At 42.2% G+C, this 24,807-nt stretch overlaps 1 protein-coding gene across 4 annotated transcripts in view; it reads right to left on the bottom strand.

The window, feature by feature from the left end:
* Positions 1-24,807, bottom strand: part of TMEM94 (transmembrane protein 94) — a 105,067-nt gene that overhangs the window by 60,582 nt on the left and 19,678 nt on the right. For all 4 annotated transcript variants that reach the window (XM_053708993.1, XM_053708987.1, XM_053709007.1 and 1 more), the window contains exons 5-15: positions 24,603-24,739; positions 23,850-24,052; positions 22,964-23,115; positions 22,765-22,867; positions 22,587-22,673; positions 20,150-20,266; positions 20,012-20,068; positions 9,170-9,274; positions 8,522-8,686; positions 8,261-8,440; positions 7,866-8,160 (exon numbers count right to left, since the gene is read on the bottom strand). In XM_053708993.1, coding sequence (XP_053564968.1) covers positions 7,866-8,160; positions 8,261-8,440; positions 8,522-8,686; positions 9,170-9,274; positions 20,012-20,068; positions 20,150-20,266; positions 22,587-22,673; positions 22,765-22,867; positions 22,964-23,115; positions 23,850-24,052; positions 24,603-24,739 — 1,601 coding nt within the window. The remainder of the gene's footprint in view (positions 1-7,865; positions 8,161-8,260; positions 8,441-8,521; positions 8,687-9,169; positions 9,275-20,011; positions 20,069-20,149; positions 20,267-22,586; positions 22,674-22,764; positions 22,868-22,963; positions 23,116-23,849; positions 24,053-24,602; positions 24,740-24,807) is intronic.

Below are 24,807 nucleotides of genomic sequence, written 5' to 3'. Positions count from 1 at the left end.
ATTCTTCTGCTTATAATTTCAGTTTTTTTCATTATAATATTTAAACTTTATTTTGGGTGTGGATTATTTTCCAGCAGAATTGGCTGTCTTTATTTTATCCCTCCCTCTCTAGTGACTCTTGCGTGGAAGTTCCACATCTTGGGTATTTATTATCCCATACGTCACTAGCTCATGGACTCTTGCTAATTACATGAAAGAAAACATCATTTATGTAAGAACTTAACTGATAAATTCATTTCTTTCATATTAGCAAGAGTCCATGAGACCCACCCTTTTTTGTGGTGATTATGATTTTTTTGTATAAAGCACAACTATTCCAATTCCTTATTTTTGATGCTTTCGCACTTTTTCTTATCACCCCACTTCTTGGCTATTCGTTAAACTGATTTGTGGGTGTGGTGAGGGGTGTATTTGTAGGCATTTTGAGGTTTGTGAAACTTTGCCCCTCCTGGTAGGAATGTATATCCCATACGTCACTAGCTCATGGACTCTTGCTAATATGAAAGAAATTAATTTATCAGGTAAGTTCTTACATAAATTATGTTTTTTTCTTTCGTTTTTCAGATAGAGCATGAAATTTTAAGCAACTTCCTAATTTACTCCTATTCTCAAATTTTGTTCATTATCTTGGTATCTTTATTTGAAATGCAATAATGTAAGTTTAGATGCCGGCCCATTTTTGGTGAACAACCTGGGTTGTTCTTGCTGATTGGTGGGTACATTCATTCACCAATAAAAAAGTGCTGTCCAGAGTACTGAACCAAAAAAAAAAAAAAAAAAAAAAAAAAAAAAGTTTAGATGCCTTTTTTAAACAAAGATAGCAAGAGTAGAAAGAAAAATTAAATAGGAGTAAATTAGAAAGTTGCTTAAAATTGCATGCTCTGTCTGAATCATGAAAGAAAAAAAACAATTTATGCTTACCTGATAAATTTATTTCTCTTGTAGTGTATCCAGTCCACGGATCATCCATTACTTGTGGGATATTCTCCTCCCCAACAGGACGTTGCAAGAGGATCACCCACAGCAGAGCTGCTATATAGCTCCTCCCCTCACTGTCATATCCAGTCATTCGACCGAAACAAATCGAGAAAGGAGAAACCATAGGGTGCAGTGGTGACTGAAGTTTATTAAAATTTAGACCTGCCTTAAAAAGGACAGGGCGGGCCGTGGACTGGATACACTACAAGAGAAATAAATTTATCAGGTAAGCATAAATTATGTTTTCTCTTGTTAAGTGTATACAGTCCACGGATCATCCATTACTTGTGGGATACCAATACCAAAGCTAAAGTACACGGATGATGGGAGGGACAAGGCAGGAACTTAAACGGAAGGAACCACTGCCTGTAGAACCTCTCTCCCAAAAACAGCCTCCGAAGAAGCAAAAGTATCAAATTTGTAAAATTTTGAAAAGGTATGAAGCGAAGACCAAGTCGCAGCCTTGCAAATCTGTACAACAGAGGCCTCATTTTTAAAGGCCCAGGTGGAAGCCACAGCTCTAGTAGAATGAGCTGTAATTCTTTCAGGGACTCATACGCTAAACGGATTATACTCCGAAGCCAAAAGGAAAGAGGTTGCCGAGGCCTTTTGACCTCTCCTCTGTCCAGAGTAAACAACAAACAGGTTAGATGTTTGACGAAAATCTTTAGTAGCCTGCAAGTAAAACTTCAATGCACAGACTACATCTAGATTATGCAAAAGACGTTCCTTCTTTGAAGAAGGATTAGGGCATAATGACGGAACAACAATCTCTTGATTGATATTCTTGTTAGAAACCACCTTGGGTAAAAACCCAGGATTTGTACGCAGAACTACTTTATCTGAATGAAAGATCAGATAAGGAGAATCACAATGTAAGGCAGATAACTCCGAGACTCTCCGAGCCGAGGAAATAGCCATCAGAAAAAGAACTTTCCATGATAGAAGTTTGATATCAATAGAATGAAGGGGTTCAAACGGAACCCCTTGAAGAACTTTAAGAACCAAGTTTAATCTCCATGGGGGAGCAACAGGTGTAAACACAGGCTTAATTCTAACTAAAGCCTGACAAAATGCCTGAACGTCTGGAACTTCTGCCAGACGCTTGTGTAAAAGAATAGACAGAGCAGAAATCTGCCCTTTTAAAGAACTAGCTGATAATCCTTTATCCAAACCCTCTTGGAGGAAGGACAATATTCTAGGAATCCTAACCCTACTCCATGAGTAATTCTTGGATTCACACCAATGAAGATATTTACGCCATATCTTGTGGTAAATTTTCCTGGTGACAGGCTTTCGTGCCTGTATTAAGGTATCAATTACTGACTCGGAGAAGCCACGCTTTGATAGAATCAAGCGTTCAATCTCCATGCAGTCAGTCTCAGAGAAAGTAGATTCGGATGATTGAAAGGACCTTGTATTAGAAGGTCTTGTCTCAGAGGCAGAGTCCATGGTGGAAAGGATGACATGTCCACTAGGTCTGCATACCAGGTCCTGCGTGGCCATGCAGGCGCTATCAATATCACTGATGCACTGTCCTGTTTGATTTTGTCAATCAGACGAGGGAGCAGAGGAAACGGTGGAAACACATAAGCCAGGTTGAAGAACCAGGGCGCTGCTAGAGCATCTATTAGTGCCGCTTCTGGGTCCCTGGACCTGGATCTGTAACAAGGAAGCTTGGCGTTCTGGCGAGACACCGTGAGATCCAATTCTGGTTTGCCCCAACGGAGCACCAATTGAGCAAACACCTCCGGATGGAGTTCCCACTCCCCCAGATGAAAAGTCTGACGACTTAGAAAATCCGCCTCCCAGTTCTCTACCCCTGGGATATGGATCGCTGACAGGTGGCAAGAGTGAGTCTCTGCCCAGCGAATTATCTTGGAGACTTCTGATATCGCTAGGGAACTCCTGGTCCCCCCTTGATGGTTGATGTAAGCCACAGTCGTGATGTTGTCCGACTGAAATCTGATGAACCTCAGTGTTGCTAACTGAGGCCAAGCTAGAAGAGCATTGAATATTGCTCTAAATTCCAGAATATTTATTGGGAGGAGTTTCTCCTCCTGAGTCCATGAACCCTGAGCCTTCAGGGAGTTCCAGACTGCACCCCAACCTAGAAGGCTGGTGTCTGTTGTTACAATGGTCCAATCTGGCCTGCGAAAGGTCATACCTTTGGACAGATGGACCCGAGATAACCACCAGAGAAGAGAAGCTCTGGTTTCCTGGTCCAGATTTAGTAGAGGGGACAAATCTGTGTAATCCCCATTCCACTGACTGAGCATGCATAATTGCAGCGGTCTGAGATGCAGGCGCGCAAATGGCACTATGTCCATCGCCGCTACCATTAAGCCGATTACTTCCATGCACTGAGCCACCGTGGGGCGCGGAATTGAGTGAAGAACACGGCAAGCATTTAGAAGTTTTGATAACCTGGACTCCGTCAGGTAAATTTTCATTTCTATAGAATCTATCAGAGTCCCTAGGAAGGGAACCCTTGTGAGAGGAGATAGAGAACTCTTTTCTTCGTTCACTTTCCACCCATGCGACCTCAGAAATGCCAGAACTATCTCTGTATGAGACTTGGCAATTTGAAAGCTGGACGCCTGTATCAGGATGTCGTCTAGGTAAGGAGCCACCGCTATGCCTCGCGGTCTTAGAACCGCCAGAAGTGAGCCCAGAACCTTTGTAAAAATTCTTGGGGCTGTAGCCAACCCGAATGGGAGAGCTACAAACTGGTAATGCCTGTCTAGAAAGGCAAACCTCAGGAATCGATGATGACTCTTGTGAATCGGAATGTGAAGGTAGGCATCCTTCAAATCCACTGTGGTCATGTACTGACCCTCTTGGATCATGGGTAGGATGGTTCGAATAGTTTCCATCTTGAATGATGGAACTCTGAGGAATTTGTTTAGGATCTTTAAATCCAAAATTGGTCTGAAGGTTCCCTCTTTTTTGGGAACCACAAACATATTTGAATAAAATCCTTGTCCTTGTTCCGTCCGCGGAACTGAATGGATCACTCCCATTACAAGGAGGTCTTGCACGCAGTTTAGGAATGCCTCTTTCTTTATCTGATCTGCAGATAATCTTGAAAGGTGAAATCTCCCTTGTGGGGGAGAAGCTTTGAAGTCCAGAAGATAACCCTGAGATATGATCTCCAACGCCCAGGGATCCTGAACATCTCTTGCCTGGGCGAAGAGAGAGAGTCTGCCCCCTACTAGATCCGTTATCGGATAGGGGGCCGCTCCTTCATGCTGTCTTGTAGGCAGCAGCAGGCTTACTGGCCTGCTTGCCCTTGTTCCAGGACTGGGTAGGTTTCCAGGCCTGCTTAGATTGAGCAAAAGTTCCCTCTTGTTTTGAGGTAGAGGGAGTTGATGCTGCATCTGCCTTGAAATTTCGAAAGGCACGAAAACTAGACTGTTTGGCCCTTGATTTGGCCCTGTCCTGAGGAAGGGTATGACCCTTACCTCCAGTAATGTCAGCAATAATTTCTTTCAAACCAGGCCCAAATAAGGTCTGCCCCTTGAAAGGAATGTTGAGTAATTTAGACTTTGAAGTCACATCAGCTGACCAGGATTTAAGCCATAGCGCCCTGCGCGCCTGGATGGCGAATCCGGAATTCTTAGCCGTTAGTTTAGTCAAATGAACAATGGCATCAGAAACAAATGAGTTAGCTAGCTTAAGTGTTCTAAGCTTGTCAATAATTTCAGTCAATGAAGCTGTATGGATGGCCTCTTCCAGGGTCTCAAACCAGAATGCCGCCGCAGCAGTGACAGGCGAAATGCATGCAAGGGGCTGTAAAATAAAACCTTGTTGAACAAACATTTTCTTAAGGTAACCCTCTAATTTTTTATCCATTGGATCTGAAAAAGCACAACTGTCCTCAACCGGGATAGTGGTACGCTTTGCTAAAGTAGAAACTGCTCCCTCCACCTTAGGGACTGTCTGCCATAAGTCCCGTGTAGTGGCATCTATTGGAAACATTTTTCTAAATATAGGAGGTGGGGAAAAGGGCACACCGGGTCTATCCCACTCCTTACTAATGATTTCTGTAAGCCTTTTAGGTATTGGAAAAACATCAGTACTCACCGGCACTGCATAGTATTTATCCAGCCTACACAATTTCTCTGGCACTGCAATTGTGTCACAGTCATTCAGAGCAGCTAATACCTCCCCAAGCAATACACGGAGGTTCTCAAGCTTAAATTTAAAATTAGAAATCTCTGAATCAGGTCTCCCCGATTCAGAGACGTCACCCACAGACTGAAGCTCTCCGTCCTCAGGTTCTGCATAGTGTGACGCAGTATCAGACATGGCTCTTACAGCATCTACGCGCTCTGTATCTCGTCTAACCCCAGAGCTATCGCGCTTGCCTCTTAATTCAGGCATCTGGCTAATACCTGTGACAGGGTATTATTCATGATTGCAGCCATGTCCTGCAAAGTAATCGCTATGGGCATCCCTGATGTACTTGGCGCCATATTAGCGTGCGTCCCTTGAGCGGGAGGCGAAGGGTCCGACACGTGGGGAGAGTTAGTCGGCATAACTTCCCCCTCGACAGACCCCTCTGGTGACAATTCTTTTATAGATAAAGACTGATTTTTACTGTTTAAGGTGAAATCAATACATTTAGTCCACATTCTCCTATGGGGCTCCACCATGGCTTTTAAACATAATGAACAAGTAGTTTCCTCTGTGTCAGACATGTTTATACAGACTAGCAATGAGACTAGCAAGCTTGGAAAACACTTTAAACCAAGTTAACAAGCAATATAAAAAAACGATACTGTGCCTTTAAGAGAAACAAATTTAACAAAATTTGAAATAACAGTGAAAAAAGGCAGTTACACTAACGAAATTTTTACAGTGTATGTAACTAGTTAGCAGAGCATTGCACCCACTTGCAAATGGATGATTAACCCCTTAAAACCAAAAACGGATTAATAAATGACAAAAAACGTTTTTTCAACAGTCACAACAACTGCCACAGGTCTACTGTGGTTGTTACCCTCCTCAAACACTACTTTTGAAGCCTTTTGAGCCCTTCAGAGATGTCCTGTATCATGCAGAAGGAAGCTGCGTGTCTCTGTCTGTAATTTTAGCTGCGCAGAAAAGCGCTAAAATAGGCCCCTCCCACTCATATTACAACAGTGGAAAGCCCCAGGAAACTGTTTCTAGGCAAAAATCAAGCCAGCCATGTGGAGAAAAAACTAGGCCCCAATAAGTTTTGTCACCAAACATATATAAAAAACAATTAACATGCCAGCAAACGTTTTATATTACAAGAGTATGTATCTCTGTTAATAAGCCTGATACCAGTCGCTATTAAATCACTGCATTTAGGCTTAACTTACATTAATCCGGTATCAGCAGCATTTTTCTAGCAAATTCCATCCCTAGAAATATGTTTACTGCACATACCTTATTGCAGGAAAACCTGCACACCATTCCCCCTCTGAAGTTACCTCACTCCTCAGAATATGTGAGAACGGCAATGGATCTTAGTTACTTCTGCTAAGATCATAGAAATCACAGGCAGATTCTTCTTCTAATGCTGCCTTTGATAAAACAGTACACTCCGGTACCATTTAAAAATAACAAACTTTTGATAGAAGTTAAGAAACTAACTATAAAACACCACCCTTTTCTTACTACATCCATCTTTGTTGAGAGTTGCAAGAGAATGACTGGATATGACAGTGAGGGGAGGAGCTATATAGCAGCTCTGCTGTGGGTGATCCTCTTGCAACGTCCTGTTGGGGAAGAGAATATCCCACAAGTAATGGATGATCCGTGGACTGGATACACTTAACAAGAGAAATTGGGTTCCGTGTCCCTTTAACAGACCTTTCCTCAGGAACCCTTAGGACATTTTTCAAGTCTAAACAGAAAGAGGATGATTCTGTATCTTGATAAGAGACCAACTCCTGATCATCTGAAAATACCTCACCCTCTAAGGACAAATCAGAAAAAAGAGGGTCTAAAACATGCAGCTTAATAGACTTAGATCTATTTAAATCAGATAAGCTAAATTAGGAGATTGTCAGAAACCGACTCTATAGGATTACTTAGAGCCTATATGATTACTCTGAAGACCTCCTCTGTATAGAACAAACAGACGGAGGACAAATATCCTTAAAAGCAAAAACAGCATTGGTCCGATTTAAAATGCAATAAAAGTCTAACTTCTAACTAAATCTAGGTGCGCAAATCCGAAGCACGGATTCCTGTAGCCCAAATTCCCCATTATGAACATATAAAGAAAAATGACTATCATAATAGTCCCCTGGCTATGATGTACAACACTAAGTGTGCCTACTAAAAGCCTATAATAAGCTATGCCACTGCCAACATAAATAAACTGCATACATAACTAATAAGCACCCACATTACTGGACTTACCATCTTCAGGAAAAAATTGTTTCCAGTAGAGAGCCAATCCAGTGTTGTACACATAACAACAAAGGTTCTGAGTATGTGGATAATTCAAAAGGAGGAGGCTAGGGACTGGTCCCCACGACAGCTGTGGTAGGCCTTTGACTAACTCCCACTAGGTGTAATTGTGCCACTACCCAATAATCCATAAACTTGCCTCTGACCAAACAGTAGCTCTCTGAAGGAAAAATTGGCCTCAAAGTGGTCTGAGAACCCCTCTCACAAAAGAACATCTGGAGCAACTCCATTCTTCACCTTCCACCTGCAGAAGCAAACAGTGAGGTGGGAGCGTTTTAAGGGATCTTGGAGTTTTGGGAATCTTTGCCGCCACCTAGTGGTCAGGAGTGGAATTCACAGGAGTAATGGCTCATGGACTCTCACCACCTTTATGAAACAAATTAAGTTTTGCACAATGCAGTTGGATTATTTTATAGATATTAGGGCAATGGGCTCACCAATCAGTCGGGAGAAGTCACATAGACCCCAAGGGATATGTCCTGGAAGCACAGAGCAGTTGCTTTCCTGAAGGGCAATGTGCTGCAAGTGGTCAGAAAAACGGCATAGCGTGGCAGTCACTCCTGGGTTACAGAGGTTCAGCAGTACGTTGAGTCCCAGCGGTTTTAGGGAGCTAAGGTGAAGCTGCCAATTAGACTCATCAAACTGGATACTCTGTGGGTTTTGCTGATCTTGTGACAGACGCAACATCTCTAAGTGACAGTCGCACACATAATCGTCTTCTTCGCTGTTTGCCTTTAAAACACAAACATCATCAGCACAATCGCAATAAATATTAACCGCAGCTTGCAAGACTGATGCAGCCAAAGCGCTAGAACTGCATATAAATACCTACCTGACCTCCAGTGTCCTGACTAAAGCTCACATTGGACCCTGAGGCATGTTTACTGCGGCTTGGTGGCCTGCGCTGGGTGTCTGGAGGTTTTGTGGGGTCATCGTTTCGATCACTATTGTCTTGTTCATTCACCAGCTGCACCGTATCTGTGTCTCCAAGCAGAGCAACCATCTCCTGTGGCTGGAGAGAGACAAAACATAAAACATGCTGAGTTAAATGAAAAAAGGGACATGCTATATACGGATAAGACAGATGTGTCACCTCATCCTCCAGATCCATCTGACCATAGGAGCGCAAGGACATCTGTTCTGTGGCATCCTCGGGTCTATCTGAGGCTTGATCCACCCTCCCACTGAAGAACAGAACAGTCTCTGGACTAGGGTTAGGCCATGAGAGAATGCCCAGCTTATCCACACAGCAAAGCACCTGTAACACAGCATCAGATGTTCTGCTTACAATCACATCCTACAGTATAGCATCATTTGCTCAGCCATTCAATACAGCAGAATATGATCTGCTCTTCGACAAAACAGCACCCTCTGGTTATCCATTCTGGACCGGCAAGAGAACCCATTCTGTTCATCAACACATCAGGCATTTTCTGCTGATCACAGAATTCTAAACTCCAAGCACACACAACAGATTTCATACAACACACAATGCACCTACAACTTCACTCCCTGTACATCCACAAAAATATACTGTACAACATTCTCCTTCTCCCATTGTACGTAAAATCACACATCACTTGCTATTACAGAGCAAATGCAAAAGAATATTCTGCCTACTGAGCACTCCGCCGGGGTCTGCCCCCCAGAGGACAGTATAGGACTAACTAGACACAAACCACACAAGCAGAGGGTTCATGTGCACAGCTCAGTGCCCACTTTTTGTTACATTTTCACTTACTGTGACAGATCCGAGACCGTGCAGCAAGCTAGAGGTAAAGGCTAAGTTGTCACAGTTCCCTCGGAGGATACGCAGGAAATGATAAAGCACACAGCGCATCATTTCCTGTAAGAGAATACAAACGTCAGCAACAAGAGACAGTGAGGGGCAGATATGGTAACAGCTGATCCGGACAGAATGTATTTAGAATTAATTCCATCTTACACCCATCGCTCCCCTCAACCTGCTTTCCCTGCCTTGATTATTTTCTGTATGTACTTTAGATACGCATAGTGCTTTTCCATGCTCAAATAAATGATGTCTTTTTTTTTTTTTACCCCCTAACTCGTGATGAACTTGTGATGATCCCTGTGAATAGGGACATGTAGGTACGAGTTTTTAAGCCTAATCCTGCTACACATCAGTCCTTAATTGGCCTCAACAACTAATCAATACTGCAGTAAGATTGTTTGCTAACAAAATGAGTGTGGCTAGTTGTGCCTACTCTAGTCACAAATCTGGCTTGGCACCTAAAATAAGTCATTTGAGAAGTGGGGAAGTTTATGTATTAAAAAACAGCTGCAGGAAACAAGGTGTTAATGCATTCAAAACAATTTTCACACTCACCTAGTATGTTCATATTTATTGTAAGACTGCAGAAAATGAAATTACACAGTGTTTTATGTCTCTTTAAATCTACAGGGAGCAGTAAATCTGAGCTGACAGCTGAGCTTAAAATAATTGGGGGAGGGTATTTAACCGACACTTGAGCCAAGTGGCACTTTGGGGTTGGATATCAATTTATATCACTTTTCCAGATGTTCTTGCTAAAATCTCCCTTTTATCATCATCATCATGTATTTGTAGATTGCCAAAAGATTCGGCAGTGCTCCCATTATCATATTTGCACAGATGTGTCTCTCTCCACAAATAAAACAGAGGAAGCTGTCCTTATCAGCCAGTGATATTGGTAATAATGTGTCTCTCTCCACCAATAAAACAGAGGAAGCTGTCCTTATCAGCCAGTGATATTGGTAATAATGTGTCTCTCCCCACCAATAAAACAGAGGAAGTTGTCCTTATCAGCCAGTGATATTGGTAATAATGTGTCTCTCCCCACCAATAAAACAGAGGAAGCTGTCCTTATCAGCTAGTGATATTGGTAATAATGTGTCTCTCCCCACCAATAAAACAGAGGAAGCTGTCCTTATCAGCCAGTGATATTGGTAATAATGTGTCTCTCCCCACCAATAAAACAGAGGAAGCTGTCCTTATCAGCCAGTGATATTGGTAATAATGTGTCTCTCTCCACCAATAAAACAGAGGAAGCTGTCCTTATCAGCCAGTGATATTGGTAATAATGTGTCTCTCCCCACCAATAAAACAGAGGAAGTTGTCCTTATCAGCCAGTGATATTGGTAATAATGTGTCTCTCCCCACCAATAAAACAGAGGAAGCTGTCCTTATCAGCCAGTGATATTGGTAATAAGTACAAAGCCAATACTGCAGTATTCGTTAACTGAACTTTTTTTTTCTTCAGGCAAAACCGATACATTTTTTGACATGTAAATCCTGTACAATATCTCTAAGGTGCTTGCTTACTCTGGGTAGAGCAAAGTGTACAAAAGAGCCTGGCTTTGAAATTTTATGGCTATTAAATGGATAGGAAAGTCAAAATTAAACTTGCATGATTCCGATAGAGCGTGTACTTTTAAGACACTTTTAAATTCCCTTCTATTTTCAAATGTGCTTCATTCTCTTGGTATTTCGTGTTGGAAAAGCTGCTAATTGGCACCTGCACACATTTGTCTTTTGTCATTGGCTAACTAGATGTGTTCATCTTCCTGCCACAAATGCAATGCTGTTCCTTCAGCAAAGGATAACAAGAGAACAAAGCAAATTTGATAATGGAAGTAAATTGGAAAGTTGTTTAAAAAGAAAATGTATGCTTACCTGATAAATGTATTTCTTTTTTGACACAACGAGCCCACGGATCATCTTAATTACTAATGGGATATTCACCTCCTGGTCAGCAGGAGGAGGCAAAGAGAACCTCAGCAGAGCTGTTAAATAGCTCCTCCCTTCCCTCCCACTCCAGTCATTCGACCAAAGTTAGGAAGAGAAAGGAAAAGCCAAGGTGCAGAGGTGTCTGAAGTTTACAATAACCCACAACCTGTCTAAAAACACAGGGTGGGCCGTGGTCGTTTCAAAAAAGAAATACATTTATCAGGTAAGCATACATTTTCTTTTCTTTTTTATGACACGGTGAGTCCACGGATCATCTTAATTACTAATGGGATTCAATACCCAAGCTAGAGTACACAGATGATACGGGAGGGACAAGACAGGGAACCTAAACGGAAGGCACCACTGCTTGAAGAACCTTTCTCCCAAAAGCTGCCTCAGCCAAGGCAAAAGTGTCAAATTTGTAGAACTTTGAAAAAGTGTGAAGAGAGGACCAAGTTGAAGCCTTGCAAATCTGTTCCACAGAAGCTTCATTTTTGAACGCCCATGAGGAAGCAACAGCCCTCGTGGAATGAGCGGTAACTCTCTCGGGAGGCTGCTGTCCAGCAGTCTCATATGCAAAACGTATGATACTCTTCAGCCAAAAGAAAAGTCCTTAGTCGCCTGTAAGTAAAACTTTAAAGCACGGACCACGTCCAAATTGTACAGAAGTCTTTAATTCTGAGAAGAAGGATTAGGACTCAACGAAGGAACAACAATCTCCTGATTAATGTTCCGATCAGAAACAACCTTAGGAAGAAATCCTAATTTAGTACGTAAAACTACCTTATCTGAATAGAAAATAAGATAAGGAGACTGATACTGTAATGCTGAGAGCTCTGACACTCTCCGAGCAGAAGAAATAGCAACAAGAAATAAAACTTTCCAAGATAACAACTTTATATCTAAGGAATGCATAGGCTCAAACGGAGCCCCTTGAGGAACTTTGAGAACTAAATTAAGACTCCATGAAGGGAGGAGTAACTGGTTTGAACACAGGCCTGATCCTGACCAAGGCCTGACGGAATGATTGAGCATCTGGGACATCCTCCAGACGTTTGTGTAACAAAATAGATAGATAAAGACGAGATCTGACCCTTTAGGGAACTCGTCGCTAAAACCTTCTCCAAACCCTCTTGGAGAAAAGACAAAATTCTAGGAATCCTAACCCTACTCCATGAGTAGCCCTTGGATTCACACCAATAAAAGTATTTACGCCAAATTTTATGGTAAATCCTTCTAGTCACAGGCTTACGAGCCTGAATCATGGTCTCTATGACCGAATCAGAAAATCCCCGCTTGAATAAAATTAAGCGTTCAATCTCCAAGCAGTCAGCATCAGAGAAACTAGATTTGGGTGAAGGAAGGGCCCCTGAATCAGAAGGTCCTTCCTCAATGGAAGTCTCCAAGGTAGCAGAGATGCCATCTCCACCAGATCCGCATACCAAATCCTGCAAGGCCAGGCCGGAGCTATGAGGATCACCGACGCTCTCTCCTGTTTGATTCAAGCAATTACCAGAGGAAGAAGAACAAACGTAGGAAATAGGTATGCTAGACTGAAGGTCCAAGGGACCGCCAAAGCATCTATCAGTTCCGCCTGGGGTCCCTGGACCTCGATCCTTATCTCGGGAGCTTGGCATTCTGTCGAGATGCCATGAGATCCAATTCCGGTTGATCCCACTTGAGAATTATGTATGAGAACACTTCCGGATGGAGTTCCCACTCCCCTGGATGAAAAGTTTGCCTGCTCAAGAAATTTGCCTCCCAATTGTCCACCCCTGGAATGTGGATCGCTGATAGGTAACAAGAGTGGGCTTCTGCCCACTGGATTATTTTGGCTACCTCTGTCATCGCTAAGGAACTCCTCGTTCCTGCTTGATGATTGATGAAAGCCACTGAAGTTATGTTGTCCGACTGGAACCTGATAAACCGGAGAGAGGCTAACTGGGGCCAGGCCAGAAGGGCATTGAAGATTGCACTCAGTTCTAAAATGTTTATAAGAAGAACAGACTGAGTCCAAACTCCCTGCGCCTTGAGAGAGCCCCAGACTGCTCCCCACCCCAAAAGGCTGGCGTCTGTTGTCACAATCACCCAAGATGGTCTGCGAAAGCAGGTTCCCTGGGAGAGATGATCCAGAGACAACTACCATTGAAGAGAGTCCCTTGTCTCCTGCTGCAGAGTTATTCGAGGAGACAAGTCTGCATAATCTCCGTTCCATTGCCTAAGCATGTTTAACTGCAGAGGTCTGAGATGAAAACGAGCAAACGGGATGATGTCCATTGCCGCCACCATTAGCCCGGTTAACTCCATGCACTGAGCAACTGACAGCCGAGGAGTGGACTGAAGGACTAGACAAGTATCGAAAATCTTTGATTTCCTAATTTCTGTCAGAAAAATCTTCATGGACAAGGAGTCTATTATGGTTCCCAAGAAAGTGACTCTTGTGTCTGGAACTAGGGAACTCTTTCCCAAATTTACCTTCCAACCGTGAGTTCTCAGGAAAGATAACACTATGTCGGTGTGGAATCTTGCTTGTTGAAAAGATGGCGCCTGGACTAGAATGTGGTCCAGATAAGGTGCCATCCCTATGCCCCGTGACCGAAGTACCGCCAACAGAGACCCCAGAACTTTTGTGGAGATTCTGGGAGCAGTGGCCAGGCCGAAAGGAAGAGCCAAGAACTGAAAGTGTGTTTCTCTTGGAAGGCAAATCTTCGGAACTTGTGATGATCCCTGTGAATAGGGACATGTAAGTACGAGTCCTTTAAATCCACAGTTGTCATGAATGGACCCTCCTGGATTAAGGGAAGAATGGAACAAATAGTTTCCATCCTGAAGGACGAAACCCTGAGAAATTTGTTTAGACTCTTTAGTTCCAAAATTAATCTGAAGGTTCCCTCCTTTTTGGGAACCACAAACAGATTGGAATAAAAACCCTGACCCTGTTCCTGTACTGGGACGGGAACAATCCCTCCCAGGGCAGAGAGGTCTCCTACACAATGTAAGAACGCCTCTCCCTTTGTCTGGTCTGCAGATAATCTTGAAAGAAGAAACCTGCCTCTGGGAGGAAAACCTTTGAACTCCAAGTTGTATCCCTGAGACACTATTTCCATTGCCCAGGGATCCTGAACGTCCTGAACCCAAGCCTGAACGAAGAAGGAAAGTCTGCCCCCTACCAGATCCGGTCCCGGAACGGTGGCATGCCCTTCATGCTGTTTTGGATTCAATAGCAGGCTTCTTGGATTGTTTACCCTTATTCCAAGACTGGTTGGGTCTTTATGTAGGTTTAGATTGCTCCTGCTTAGAGGAGGAAGAGGAAGAATTATCAGAGATAATTTCCGTCAGGCCAGGTCCAAACAAGGTTTTCCCCTTGTAAGGAATCGCTAGAAGCTTATACTTAGATGAAACGTCTGCAGACCAGGGCTTTAACCATAAGGCTCTGGGGGCTAGGACAGAAAAACCCGAACTCTTAGCTCCGAACTCTTAGCTCCCAGTTTAATAATCTGAAGGGAAGCATCCGTAATAAAAGCATTAGCTAGCTTCAGAGCTTTAATCCTGTCTTGGATCTCCTCCAAGGAAGTCTCAGTCATGAGAGACTCAGACAGAGCATCAAACCAATATGCTGCCACATTAGTGACAGTAGCAATGAACGCAGCTGGCTGCAAAAGCAGACCCTGGTGAACATAAATCTTTTTAAGTAAACCCTCTAACTTCTTGTCCATAGGGTCTTTGAAAGCACAACTATCCTCTATGGGAATAGTGGTTCTCTTGGCTAAGGTGGAAACAGCCCCTTCCAACTTAGGATCTGTTTGCCAAGCCTCCTTGAAAGAGTCAGCTATGGGAAACATCTTCTTAAAAATAGGAGAGGGAGAAAAGGGAATACATGGTCTCTCCCATTCCCTAGTAACAATCTCTGAAGCTCGCTTTGGCACTGGAAATACGTCTGGACAGATATTTCGAAGTTCCTTCTTACTCAATTTACTAGACTTCACAGGGACAACCACTACTGTGGAGTCACAGTCATCTAAAGTAACCAAAACCTCCCTGAGCAACAGGCGGAGGTGTTCTAGTTTAAACCTAAAAGTTACAACCTCTGAGTCAGTCAGAGGCAATGAACTTTCTGAATTTGAATTTCGCCTTCAGATGGAACCTCAATACACTCCTCCTCAGCTCCTTGGGAGGGTACTTCCGAGATTGCCACCATTGCATCAGAAACCTCACTTGATGCATGTCTGGCTTTCCTCTTACGTTTGCCTTGCAGCATTGGGAAAGCAGACAACGCATCAGAAATTGTGGAAGGCATGAGAGTAGCTATGTCTTTTAAGGTAACTCCAGCAGCCGCTAGAGCAGAAGTACAGGGCACTGCTTGAGCGGGCGTTAAAGTTTGGGACGCTTGGGGAGAAAGCTGCGGCATACCTTGAATCTCATCATTAGACTCTTGGGAAGCATCCGCTTTTGAAAAGTTTTGCTCAGGAAAAATCTTTTCCCTATAACTTAAAGCCCTCTCAATACATGAGGGACAGAAAGGGATTGGTGGTTCCACATTTGCATCCAAACACATGGAGCAAGTAACATTTTGCAAGGCTCCTATGTCCATACTTAATCACAAAGATAACAAAATGCAATAAAAAAAAAAAACTTTAAATTTTGACAAAAAATTTTTTTTATGTAAAAACGTTACTGTCGCTTTAAATTTAAAAGTGAAACTTTTTTACTGCGTGTGAGAAAAAAGTGTTTTAACATCATACTCAAGAAAAAAAGAGACACCCTACACCTCAGCAGCTCTGCTGAGGTGCCTACCTCACTGCAAGACCGGAGTCTCTCTCTCCCTTCTTGCAAACGACTTCTGTTGACTCGATAGGAAAAATGATGCAGCAACCCTCCTGACCTAGAAACGCCTGCTCTTTATATCAGAAAAACATGCGATTCTAGGCAGAGGAACCATTCGGTGTGTACCCGGTATAGACTGAATCCAGATAGAGGCGCTAAGAAAAAGTGCGCAAAAGGGGCGTGTCCAGGCTCTGGCCAAAGATGGCTGCTAATCTGTGAGCTCTGCCTGAAAGATATACTTTCCGCCAGAATATCTAACATTGTAGGTGCCATCCAGCACAGAATCTTATTGCACGAAAGAAAGCAAATTCTAATGATTGGATTATACTAATATTGGGTGATGCAGAGTTTTGCAGACTGGAAAGCTGAGATTTTAGGCGGCCCTCGTGGAGGAAAATCTCAGCACCCCCCCGGAAGACTGGGTATTAGGAGAACAAGCAAATTCTCCTCTCCTATTACACTCTTTCATTTAAGCTGTTGTTGTAAGCAGAATGGTGATTTCCTACACAGAGATTTAAGCCCTTTTTGCAGAATTTGAGCATAAAATCTGCAGCAGAATAGATGGCATCCTGCTGCGCAATCGATCTATGGTTGTTGCGGTTGATCTTACTAGTACTATCCTGTGTTGATCGCAGTATTGTCCTGATAAGCCTGGGTCCCTCATAGTGGAAGACATCTGCTCTAACCTGACTGACCAGAATTTAGCTCTATGTGAGGCCCCTTTACATGTGCTTACCGCAGCCCTTCAAGGCAGAACTAAGAATGATCAAGTATCTCTGGGATCAGACCTACAACGTGAGGTGACGGTTTCCCTGACCACTGTGCTGCCCATGGGAGACCCTATACTGCTCGGAAAATCTCTAAGAGAGAGGGCGGGCATAGCTGCTTTGGGGAACCATTCGCAAAGAGAGCGACTTACCTTGCTCGGTCCAGGCTGCGATTGGCAATCTGTTGGTAGATGCAGAGGCAGAGAAGATCGCATGCAAGCTGAGTACACTGAGCCTCTGCAGATTGCTGCCGTTATAGAGTGCAATGGAGTAACTGGTGATTGTGCGGGAAGACAGTTATTCCCCTTTTCATTTACATGTACCTCAAGTTTGGTCTGTTTGCTCCCTACCTTTGGCGGCTTGCGCTGTGATGATCAGTGTATGCGGCTCACCATGCAGACCCTGCTGAGTTTGGAACTTTGGGGAGTCGACGCACAGGTCGGACGGCTTGATCTGCTCGAGGTCTTTAAATACTGCCCAAACGCCAGCATCTTTACAGAAGATTGAGATCTTGAGAGTTATAGCAGGACAGGGGTGGGCTAACTTTCTCTTCATTTGAACGGCTGTGCATAAGTCATATGTATGGGGGACTGCCTTGACATGAAATGGCCTCCTGAACCTTGAATGATGGTTGTTTAATGGACCGGATGTGTGAGGTTATATGGAACTTCTATGTCTCATTAACTCTGCTCCACTAATATAAAATGTATGATATGTTTGTTTGTTTTTTCTAATAGTTCATGCACTCTGCTATTCAGCATAATGTGAATTTCTGAGACTTATTTGGTGGGGTATTTATGTTGGGCTTGTTCCCTATCCTATATAATGCTTAGATAATTGTATAGTTGTTTTAGGTCCCACACCACTATGGTCCTTTATTCAGCACTGACCTTTCTTAGAGTTTTTGGGGGACAATTTAACATTTTATTTTAATAATCATAATATGGATGTTCCCATAGACACCACACCATAATTCCAACCGTTTAATATGGCCTTAAATATATTCCCATCCCATAATTTCACTTCTCTAGAGCTACGCACCCCAAGAGGGACTACTACTTCACATTTGGGAATATGTCTTTTATAGTCTTAACATTATTCATGTGTGGGGAATGCTTAGCTGCACTCAGTATCTCCTCACACGTTTGTTCCCCTGTCAGTACTAGAATAGTATCTTTTGTCTTATATGATGTGATATGGTTTGACGGTCTTAAAGCCTGATGCACATATTTGCAGTCTGTATTAGAATATGGGAAATCCCACTTAGGTTGTTTCCCCTGTTACTCTGTAATAGGTAAGAATTCTTTCTTTTAAGTTTGATTATATACATACAGGGGCCCTATCATTTAATCCACTATTATGGAGAAATTAGCACTATACAGCCGTTACATAACACAGTCTCTAAAGAACTTTTATTGTGCCATATATGTTCTGTATGCTTGTTTACTATGCTCTAGTTAGAGTCTCAACACTATGTTATCATAAGCAATTTGGTGAAACATTATGTGGTCAACATGGTCACAAGTACTAGCTCTGCCACCATAGTGTTAGTATATTTCTTCTATTTTATCTATGTGACAGTATGCATGTTGACCTGAGATAATTAAGCAAAACATTGCAGTCGTTTTTTTTCACTAATTAGATTGTTTTTATAAGCCTAATTCAGAACTATTCTTATAGAGTTTATTGAACCCAAGAGTGACTACTGAGTCCAAGAGGGATTTTATTTCTCTCAGTTTAGCTATATAACTACAGCATCATAGCGTTATCGTATTACCTGTCTTGTGGTTTTAGAGGTCCAAAAGGGACCTGTACTATCTAAATATTATCCCTATTTCATTTACTATAGCAATGTTTCTCCTCTGTTCATGTAATATCAAGGGTTCAAGAGTGACCCTATCATTTTTATTTTACTAGTTCATTGCCCTCCTTCGCAACCCGAGTCTTCTGGACCCATTTGAGGTCCGAGCAACTATGGGAGGGGCGACTGAGAGAAACAGGTCCACAAGTGGCCTGCTTCACTTAAAAAACCCCGGCCAATGAGTGTGACAAGTGAGCTCCAAGAGTGGCCTCTGCTGCTTCTAGGGGAAAAAAAATAGGGGGTAGTTTAGAGATTTGCTCCTCAAGTATTTCTTGCTTACCTCTTTTTGCCCAATTAGATTCATTTGTTTGGTAACAAATGTTATTCAGCTTTCTGATATTTTTGTCCTGTATGATAAATGAAAAAAAAAAAAAGTGTGCAAAACGGAAGATCCGCCCTTCGTGGGCGTGGCTAACCTAGACAACACTCTCCCGGGCGTTATACAGTGTTAAAAATAACGCCATAGTACTGAACCACCATACAAAAGCTTATCTCCCAGCCCAGTGCCTGTACACGCTGTCTGGTTCTCTCAGACTCTGAGAGTCTTACTTGTCCCAAAGTGCCTACGTTTGCCCTGCAACGATAAGCCCCTTATGTAATATATTGAATGTTAAAAGTGCTCCTTTTCCTCAAAGTGTCACAGGAACAAAATCAAGCACTTACCTCATATGTCTGCCTGACAGCAAAGGCAGTTCACCAGGTTTGAGGGGTCCTATCCCCCACATGGACCTGTGAAGAAAAAGAAATTCCTGAATATATATTCTTCAGGTTTTCAGGGTTAGGGCAGCAACAATATGGTAGGCGCAGTGAGAATTATGTCCCACAAGTTCCCATTGCTCTAAAGCCACCAAAGCCCTACTGAAGAGACTGATATGGATGACGGCTACGCCCCAGGACAAAGCAGCACAATCTTGCACTACTTTAAAGATAATAAACTCTTGATTGAAGAATCTAATCTAACACCTCACTTTGCCATCTCCTATCACTAACGTAGGCAAAGAGAATGACTAGGGTGGGAGGGAAGGGAGGAGCTATTTAACAGCTCTGCTGTGGTGCTCTTTGCCTCCTCCTGCTGACCAGGAGGTGAATATCCCATTAGTAATTAAGATGATCGGTGGACTGATCGTGTCATAAAAAAGAAATGATATGTTCTATCCAAATCATGAAAAATTGTGGGGTTTCCTATTCCTTTAATCCCTTTGGAGGGTGTACAGTATTGCTATAGAACCACCTATGCTCAGCACATACACTTCTTTTAATGACCCATAAGGGAGGTATATTTTATGCATTATCTCACAAGACTCAGTAGGTGTCTGCAGCTACTTGCCAGCGTTTCCCTAGTCTAGACATTATTTTATTGTGTGTGCCAGGAGAGAACAGACAGCCAATAAATCAGCCACCTACCTGAGCAGAGACGGTCTCAGTGTAGCTGCTGAGGGTATCCTCTGAAAATTTGGCCACCTAGAAATAGGACAAAGAAGACTGTCACTGACGGTATCAGCACACCTGCCTCTCGCCACTTACCGCCACGACTGAGCTCACCAGGGCGCTTGGGGGAATCTTGCTCATTTGCGCAAGGACACGAGCCTCTCCCAAAGCAGTGACCAGAATCCACATCACAGGGAACAGCAGAGGTAGCACCGGTAACAGTGCATTCACCTGTACACAGCGAAAGAGGGTTTCAGCCTGTGTTAGTCAAGATAACTTCCCTTTAGCTATGTGTGTCCTGACTTCCTGTAAAATGGTGCGTAACTTATTTATAAAGCACGTGAGCCAGTGACAAGAGACAAATAAGTGTACCCACCAATCATCAGCTACCACCTAATAGTGTAGGATATGTACATATTCTTGATAACAAAGGATAACAAGAGAACAAAGTAAATTTGATAATTTAACTGAATTAAGAGATTTAAAATTACATTTTCTTTTTAAACCATGTAAGCTTAATTTTGACTTTCCCATCCCTTAAAATTAATTCGCTACATCATATTTTCATAAGAAACAAGAAAAAGGGGCGGGGGGGAGGAAAATGCGTATCGGTCACTAGAATCTCCCTGCCAGTGTAGTTTAGTAGAAAAACAACTTACAGAAACTGAAATCAAATTCAGAATAATAAAATAGACTTAAAGGGACAGTCTAATCAAAATCAAAACTTCCATGATTCAGATAGAGCAGCAATTTTAAGCAACTTTTTAATTTACTCCTATTATCAATTTTTCTTTGTTCTCTTGGTATCTTTATTTTAAAAAGCAGGCATGTAAGCATAGGAGACAGCCCATTTTTTGATTCAGCACCTGGGAAATGCTTGTCGATTGGTGTCTAAATGTAGCCACCAATCAACAAGCTACCCAGGTGGTGAACCATACAATAGGCCGGCTCCTAAGCTTACTGCTTAAAATTGCTGCTCTATCTGAATCATACGTTTTATTTTGACTAGACTATCCCTTTAAATATTCCTATTTTCTCAACTTACAAAATATCCTAAAAAAACTTTTGCATATTGTTGCGACAGTGCACCTTCATTTTGTTTTCTGTCCTTTATCCATTTTACCGCCTGGAGTGTATTATATTGTTTGCAAATAGTTCCTTTACATTTATATATGCATTTGAAATAGCTGATTTTGCCTGGGGTATCCCTACCTATACTGAAAGTTTCTATACTTAAGTAGAGGCTATAGAAAAGCTGTGTAAACAACCCAGCAGAGGAAATTACACTCCCAGTGAAAGACAGAAGAGATAAACAATAACATTTTCATTTTCAATATTGCTTTGGTATACAGAGATAAAGAATCATGTGTGTGTAAAGAAAGTGAAAAAATAAGGAGATCTGATTTCCATGCAAACTCAACTCATTTTAATGGGTTTTGGTTTCAATGGACAAAATCAGCTATTACATATACAAAAATAAATTTAGAGAACCACTTTTGTATAACAAATCATTGGAAACAAATTAAAAGGGACAATCAAGGCAAAATTAAACTTTCATCATTCAGATAGCGCACACAATTTTAAACAACTTTCCAATTTACTTCCATTTTCTAAACATACACAATCTTTTTATACACACACTTTCTGAGCCACCAGCTCTTACTGAGCATGTGCAAGATTTATATATATATATATATATATATATATATATATATATATATATATATATATATATATATATATATATACATACATGCAATTTTTGATTGGCTGATAGCTGTCACATGGTGCATTAGGAAGGAAAATGCAATTAGCTTTGACATTTGTCACAGAAAAAAAAAATCTACTACTCATTTGAAATTCAAATTAAAGGGATAGTCTACACCAGAATTTTTATTGTTTAAAAATATAGATAATCCCTTTATTTACCATTCCCCAGTTTGCACAACCAACACAGTTATAGAAATACACTTTTTACCTCTGTGATTATCTTCTATCTAAGCCTCTGCAAACTGCCCCCTTATTTCAGTTCTTTTGACAGACATCCATTTTAGCCAATCAGAGCTGGCTCACTGGAACTCCACGTGCATGAGCACAGTGTTATCTATATGACACACATGAACAGACACCCTCTAGTGGTGAAAAACTGTCAAAATGCCCTGAGAGAAGAGGCGGCCTTCAAGGGCTTATAAATTAGCACATGAACCTCCTAGGTTTAGCTTTCAACTAAGAATACCAAGAGAATAAAGCAAAATTGCTGATACAAGTAAATTGGAAAATTGTTAAAAAATTACATTCTCTTTCTGAATCATGAAAGTTTATTTTGGACTAGACTGTCCCTTTAAGTGTTTTTGCATTGTCTTATTATGCATTTATTGATTACATTATTCTACTGTGTTTAGTGGTATTTTAAAGGGGAAATCTATTTTACAGTATACGGTCCCTTTAACTAAATGTTTTGCAGTTACACAGGTTGCATGAAAGGATCTTATTGGTGCATAAGATTGCGTAAACAAAAACAATATGCGGTTTACCCATAGAGCACATATACCTGCAGCTGCAGTAGGGCATAGGGCCCTGGGGGAGTACCAGGTGCGTGGAAGATAAAGCGTAAACCATTGGTGATCAGGAAGGTAACCTGCAGGTGTCAGAAACAAGAATAAAGGTCACTTAATGCATTTGTGTTGCTATGAATGAGCTAGTTTATGAAACTCCTCTGTCTGACTTACCACAATGCTGGGGACAACATGCAACAACATTACTGACTGAACTGTAAAACGTTCATTATCCAGAGCAGTCACAGGGCGAGAAAGAGCCTGATCCAGCCAGTTCCTACACGGTGGAGAGAGAACCTCAGCTGGTGACTGCAATGCCTACAAACTGAATCAGCCCGTTTCTAAGACAGAAGATGTTTCAATGGCCACTTACCTCACATTATCCATCACAGGGGTCTTCAGGACACGAAACAAGTGGGGTTGCTGTGGTTCATGAGGACCCTTCTTACCCTCACCTTGGGGGGAAGGCGGTGGAGAAAAAGGGGGAAAGAGATCTCCTGGCTCAAGTACTATGTGCTCGTCATCCTGTAGAGGGCAGTAAATAGCTTAGTACCATTTATGCCAGGGATAGGGAACCTCCTTATGTTTCACAACTACACTTCCCATGATGCTCAACTGGACTTCAGAGCATCATGGGTAATGTAGTTCTGAAACATCAGGAGGGCCAAGGTTCCCCATCCCCGAATTAATGCACTCAAGTCAAAACTCACTTCTTTAGCACCATCACATACAGTTTGCTTTGCTACACAGGGTTTCTGGGATAGTATAATCTTGCGCTCTATAGTTATTATTATTATATATTCTCTGTATTAACTGGACATCAAACTGTAATATAACATTTCTAATTATGCATAGTAAAAAACCTCTGCACTTTATTTTTTCATTTTGCCTGTAGTTTATTGTACACTGCAGATGTCACATTCACTGCTATAGTCCCTAACTGACCTCAGAGATAAGATAATAAAATAACAGTGGTAAGCCTGGTCTACTGCAGTAACTAGTCTGGTTTAGCTCCTTCGAACACGACAAGTAGTGGGAGTTTGGCCATTGAAAAACAAATGCAGCAATCTAAATAAAGATTATTTTAGTAAAGCGTAATGTGAACACAAACTCTGTGTTAATACACTCACACTGGGCTGGTAAGTTTATTTATTGTAATACTATACAAATGTCCGGTAATTACAAGGTGTGTTAATGTGCCTTTAACACTGCCCTGCACTCTATAGCTATTTGACTGCATTTTACGCTCGGCTGATTACCTTCAGGCCTCGCAGAGATGCAAACGATTCCTGCCCTGGCCTTAGTGCAATGACATCACCCTCTACCAACAAGCTAACTGGGAGGTTCACCAGCTGCCCATCTCTGTAAACCCAGTGTAGTGACCACGATTGAGCCGTAGGCATATAGAGATCCGGGTACATATTGTCACTCCACAACAGTCCCTGCCCACTGCTCAGAGCTTCTGCAAGTAAACACAGCATGTTACCAAATCAAATGCCACCAACCTAAGCTTGCAGTATTTAATTAAAAGGCTTACATTTATTCTGCTGTTTGAGACTTGGTGGGTATGGCTAGAGCTGATAGATATGGCTAGATGCGATGGGTATGGGTAGACGTGATGGGTATAGGTAGACTGGGTAGACGTGATGGATATAGGTAGACTGGGTAGACGTGATGGGTATAGGTAGACTGGGTAGATGTGATGGGTATAGGTAGACTGGGTAGACGTGATGGGTATAGGTAGATGTGATGGGTATAGGTAGATGTGATGGGTATAGGTAGACTGGGTAGACGTGATGGGTATAGGTAGACTGGGTAGACGTGATGGGTACACGCGATGGACATGGCTAGACGTGATGGGTATTGGTGGTATGGGTAGACGTGGTGGGTATAGGTAGATATGATGGGTATTGGTGGTATGTGTACACGTGATGGACATGGGTAGAGCTGATGGGCCTTATTGGTTCTTATCTAACACAAAACACACTTGATATAGGGGAGGGGACAGTCACCTTTAATCTCTGTAATGATCTTCAGTACTCTCCCTTCTACTTCTCGATGTTTGAGAAACTCCAATCGGCTCATCAGGAATAAATCAAGGAGGAGCAGAAAAAACAATGATGCTGCATTACCCACTTCTGATCCTTTACTGTAAACAGCATCACAAAAAAATAAAGAAAAATAAAGAACACATCCCTCCCTATAAGCATTGTCACC

This window comes from Bombina bombina, chromosome 1 (genome assembly GCF_027579735.1).
Source record: "Bombina bombina isolate aBomBom1 chromosome 1, aBomBom1.pri, whole genome shotgun sequence".
NCBI classification, from domain to species: Eukaryota; Metazoa; Chordata; class Amphibia; order Anura; family Bombinatoridae; genus Bombina; species Bombina bombina.
The sequence above is the reverse complement of the archived record's forward strand: the minus strand, read 5'-3'. Positions and strand labels throughout refer to the sequence as shown.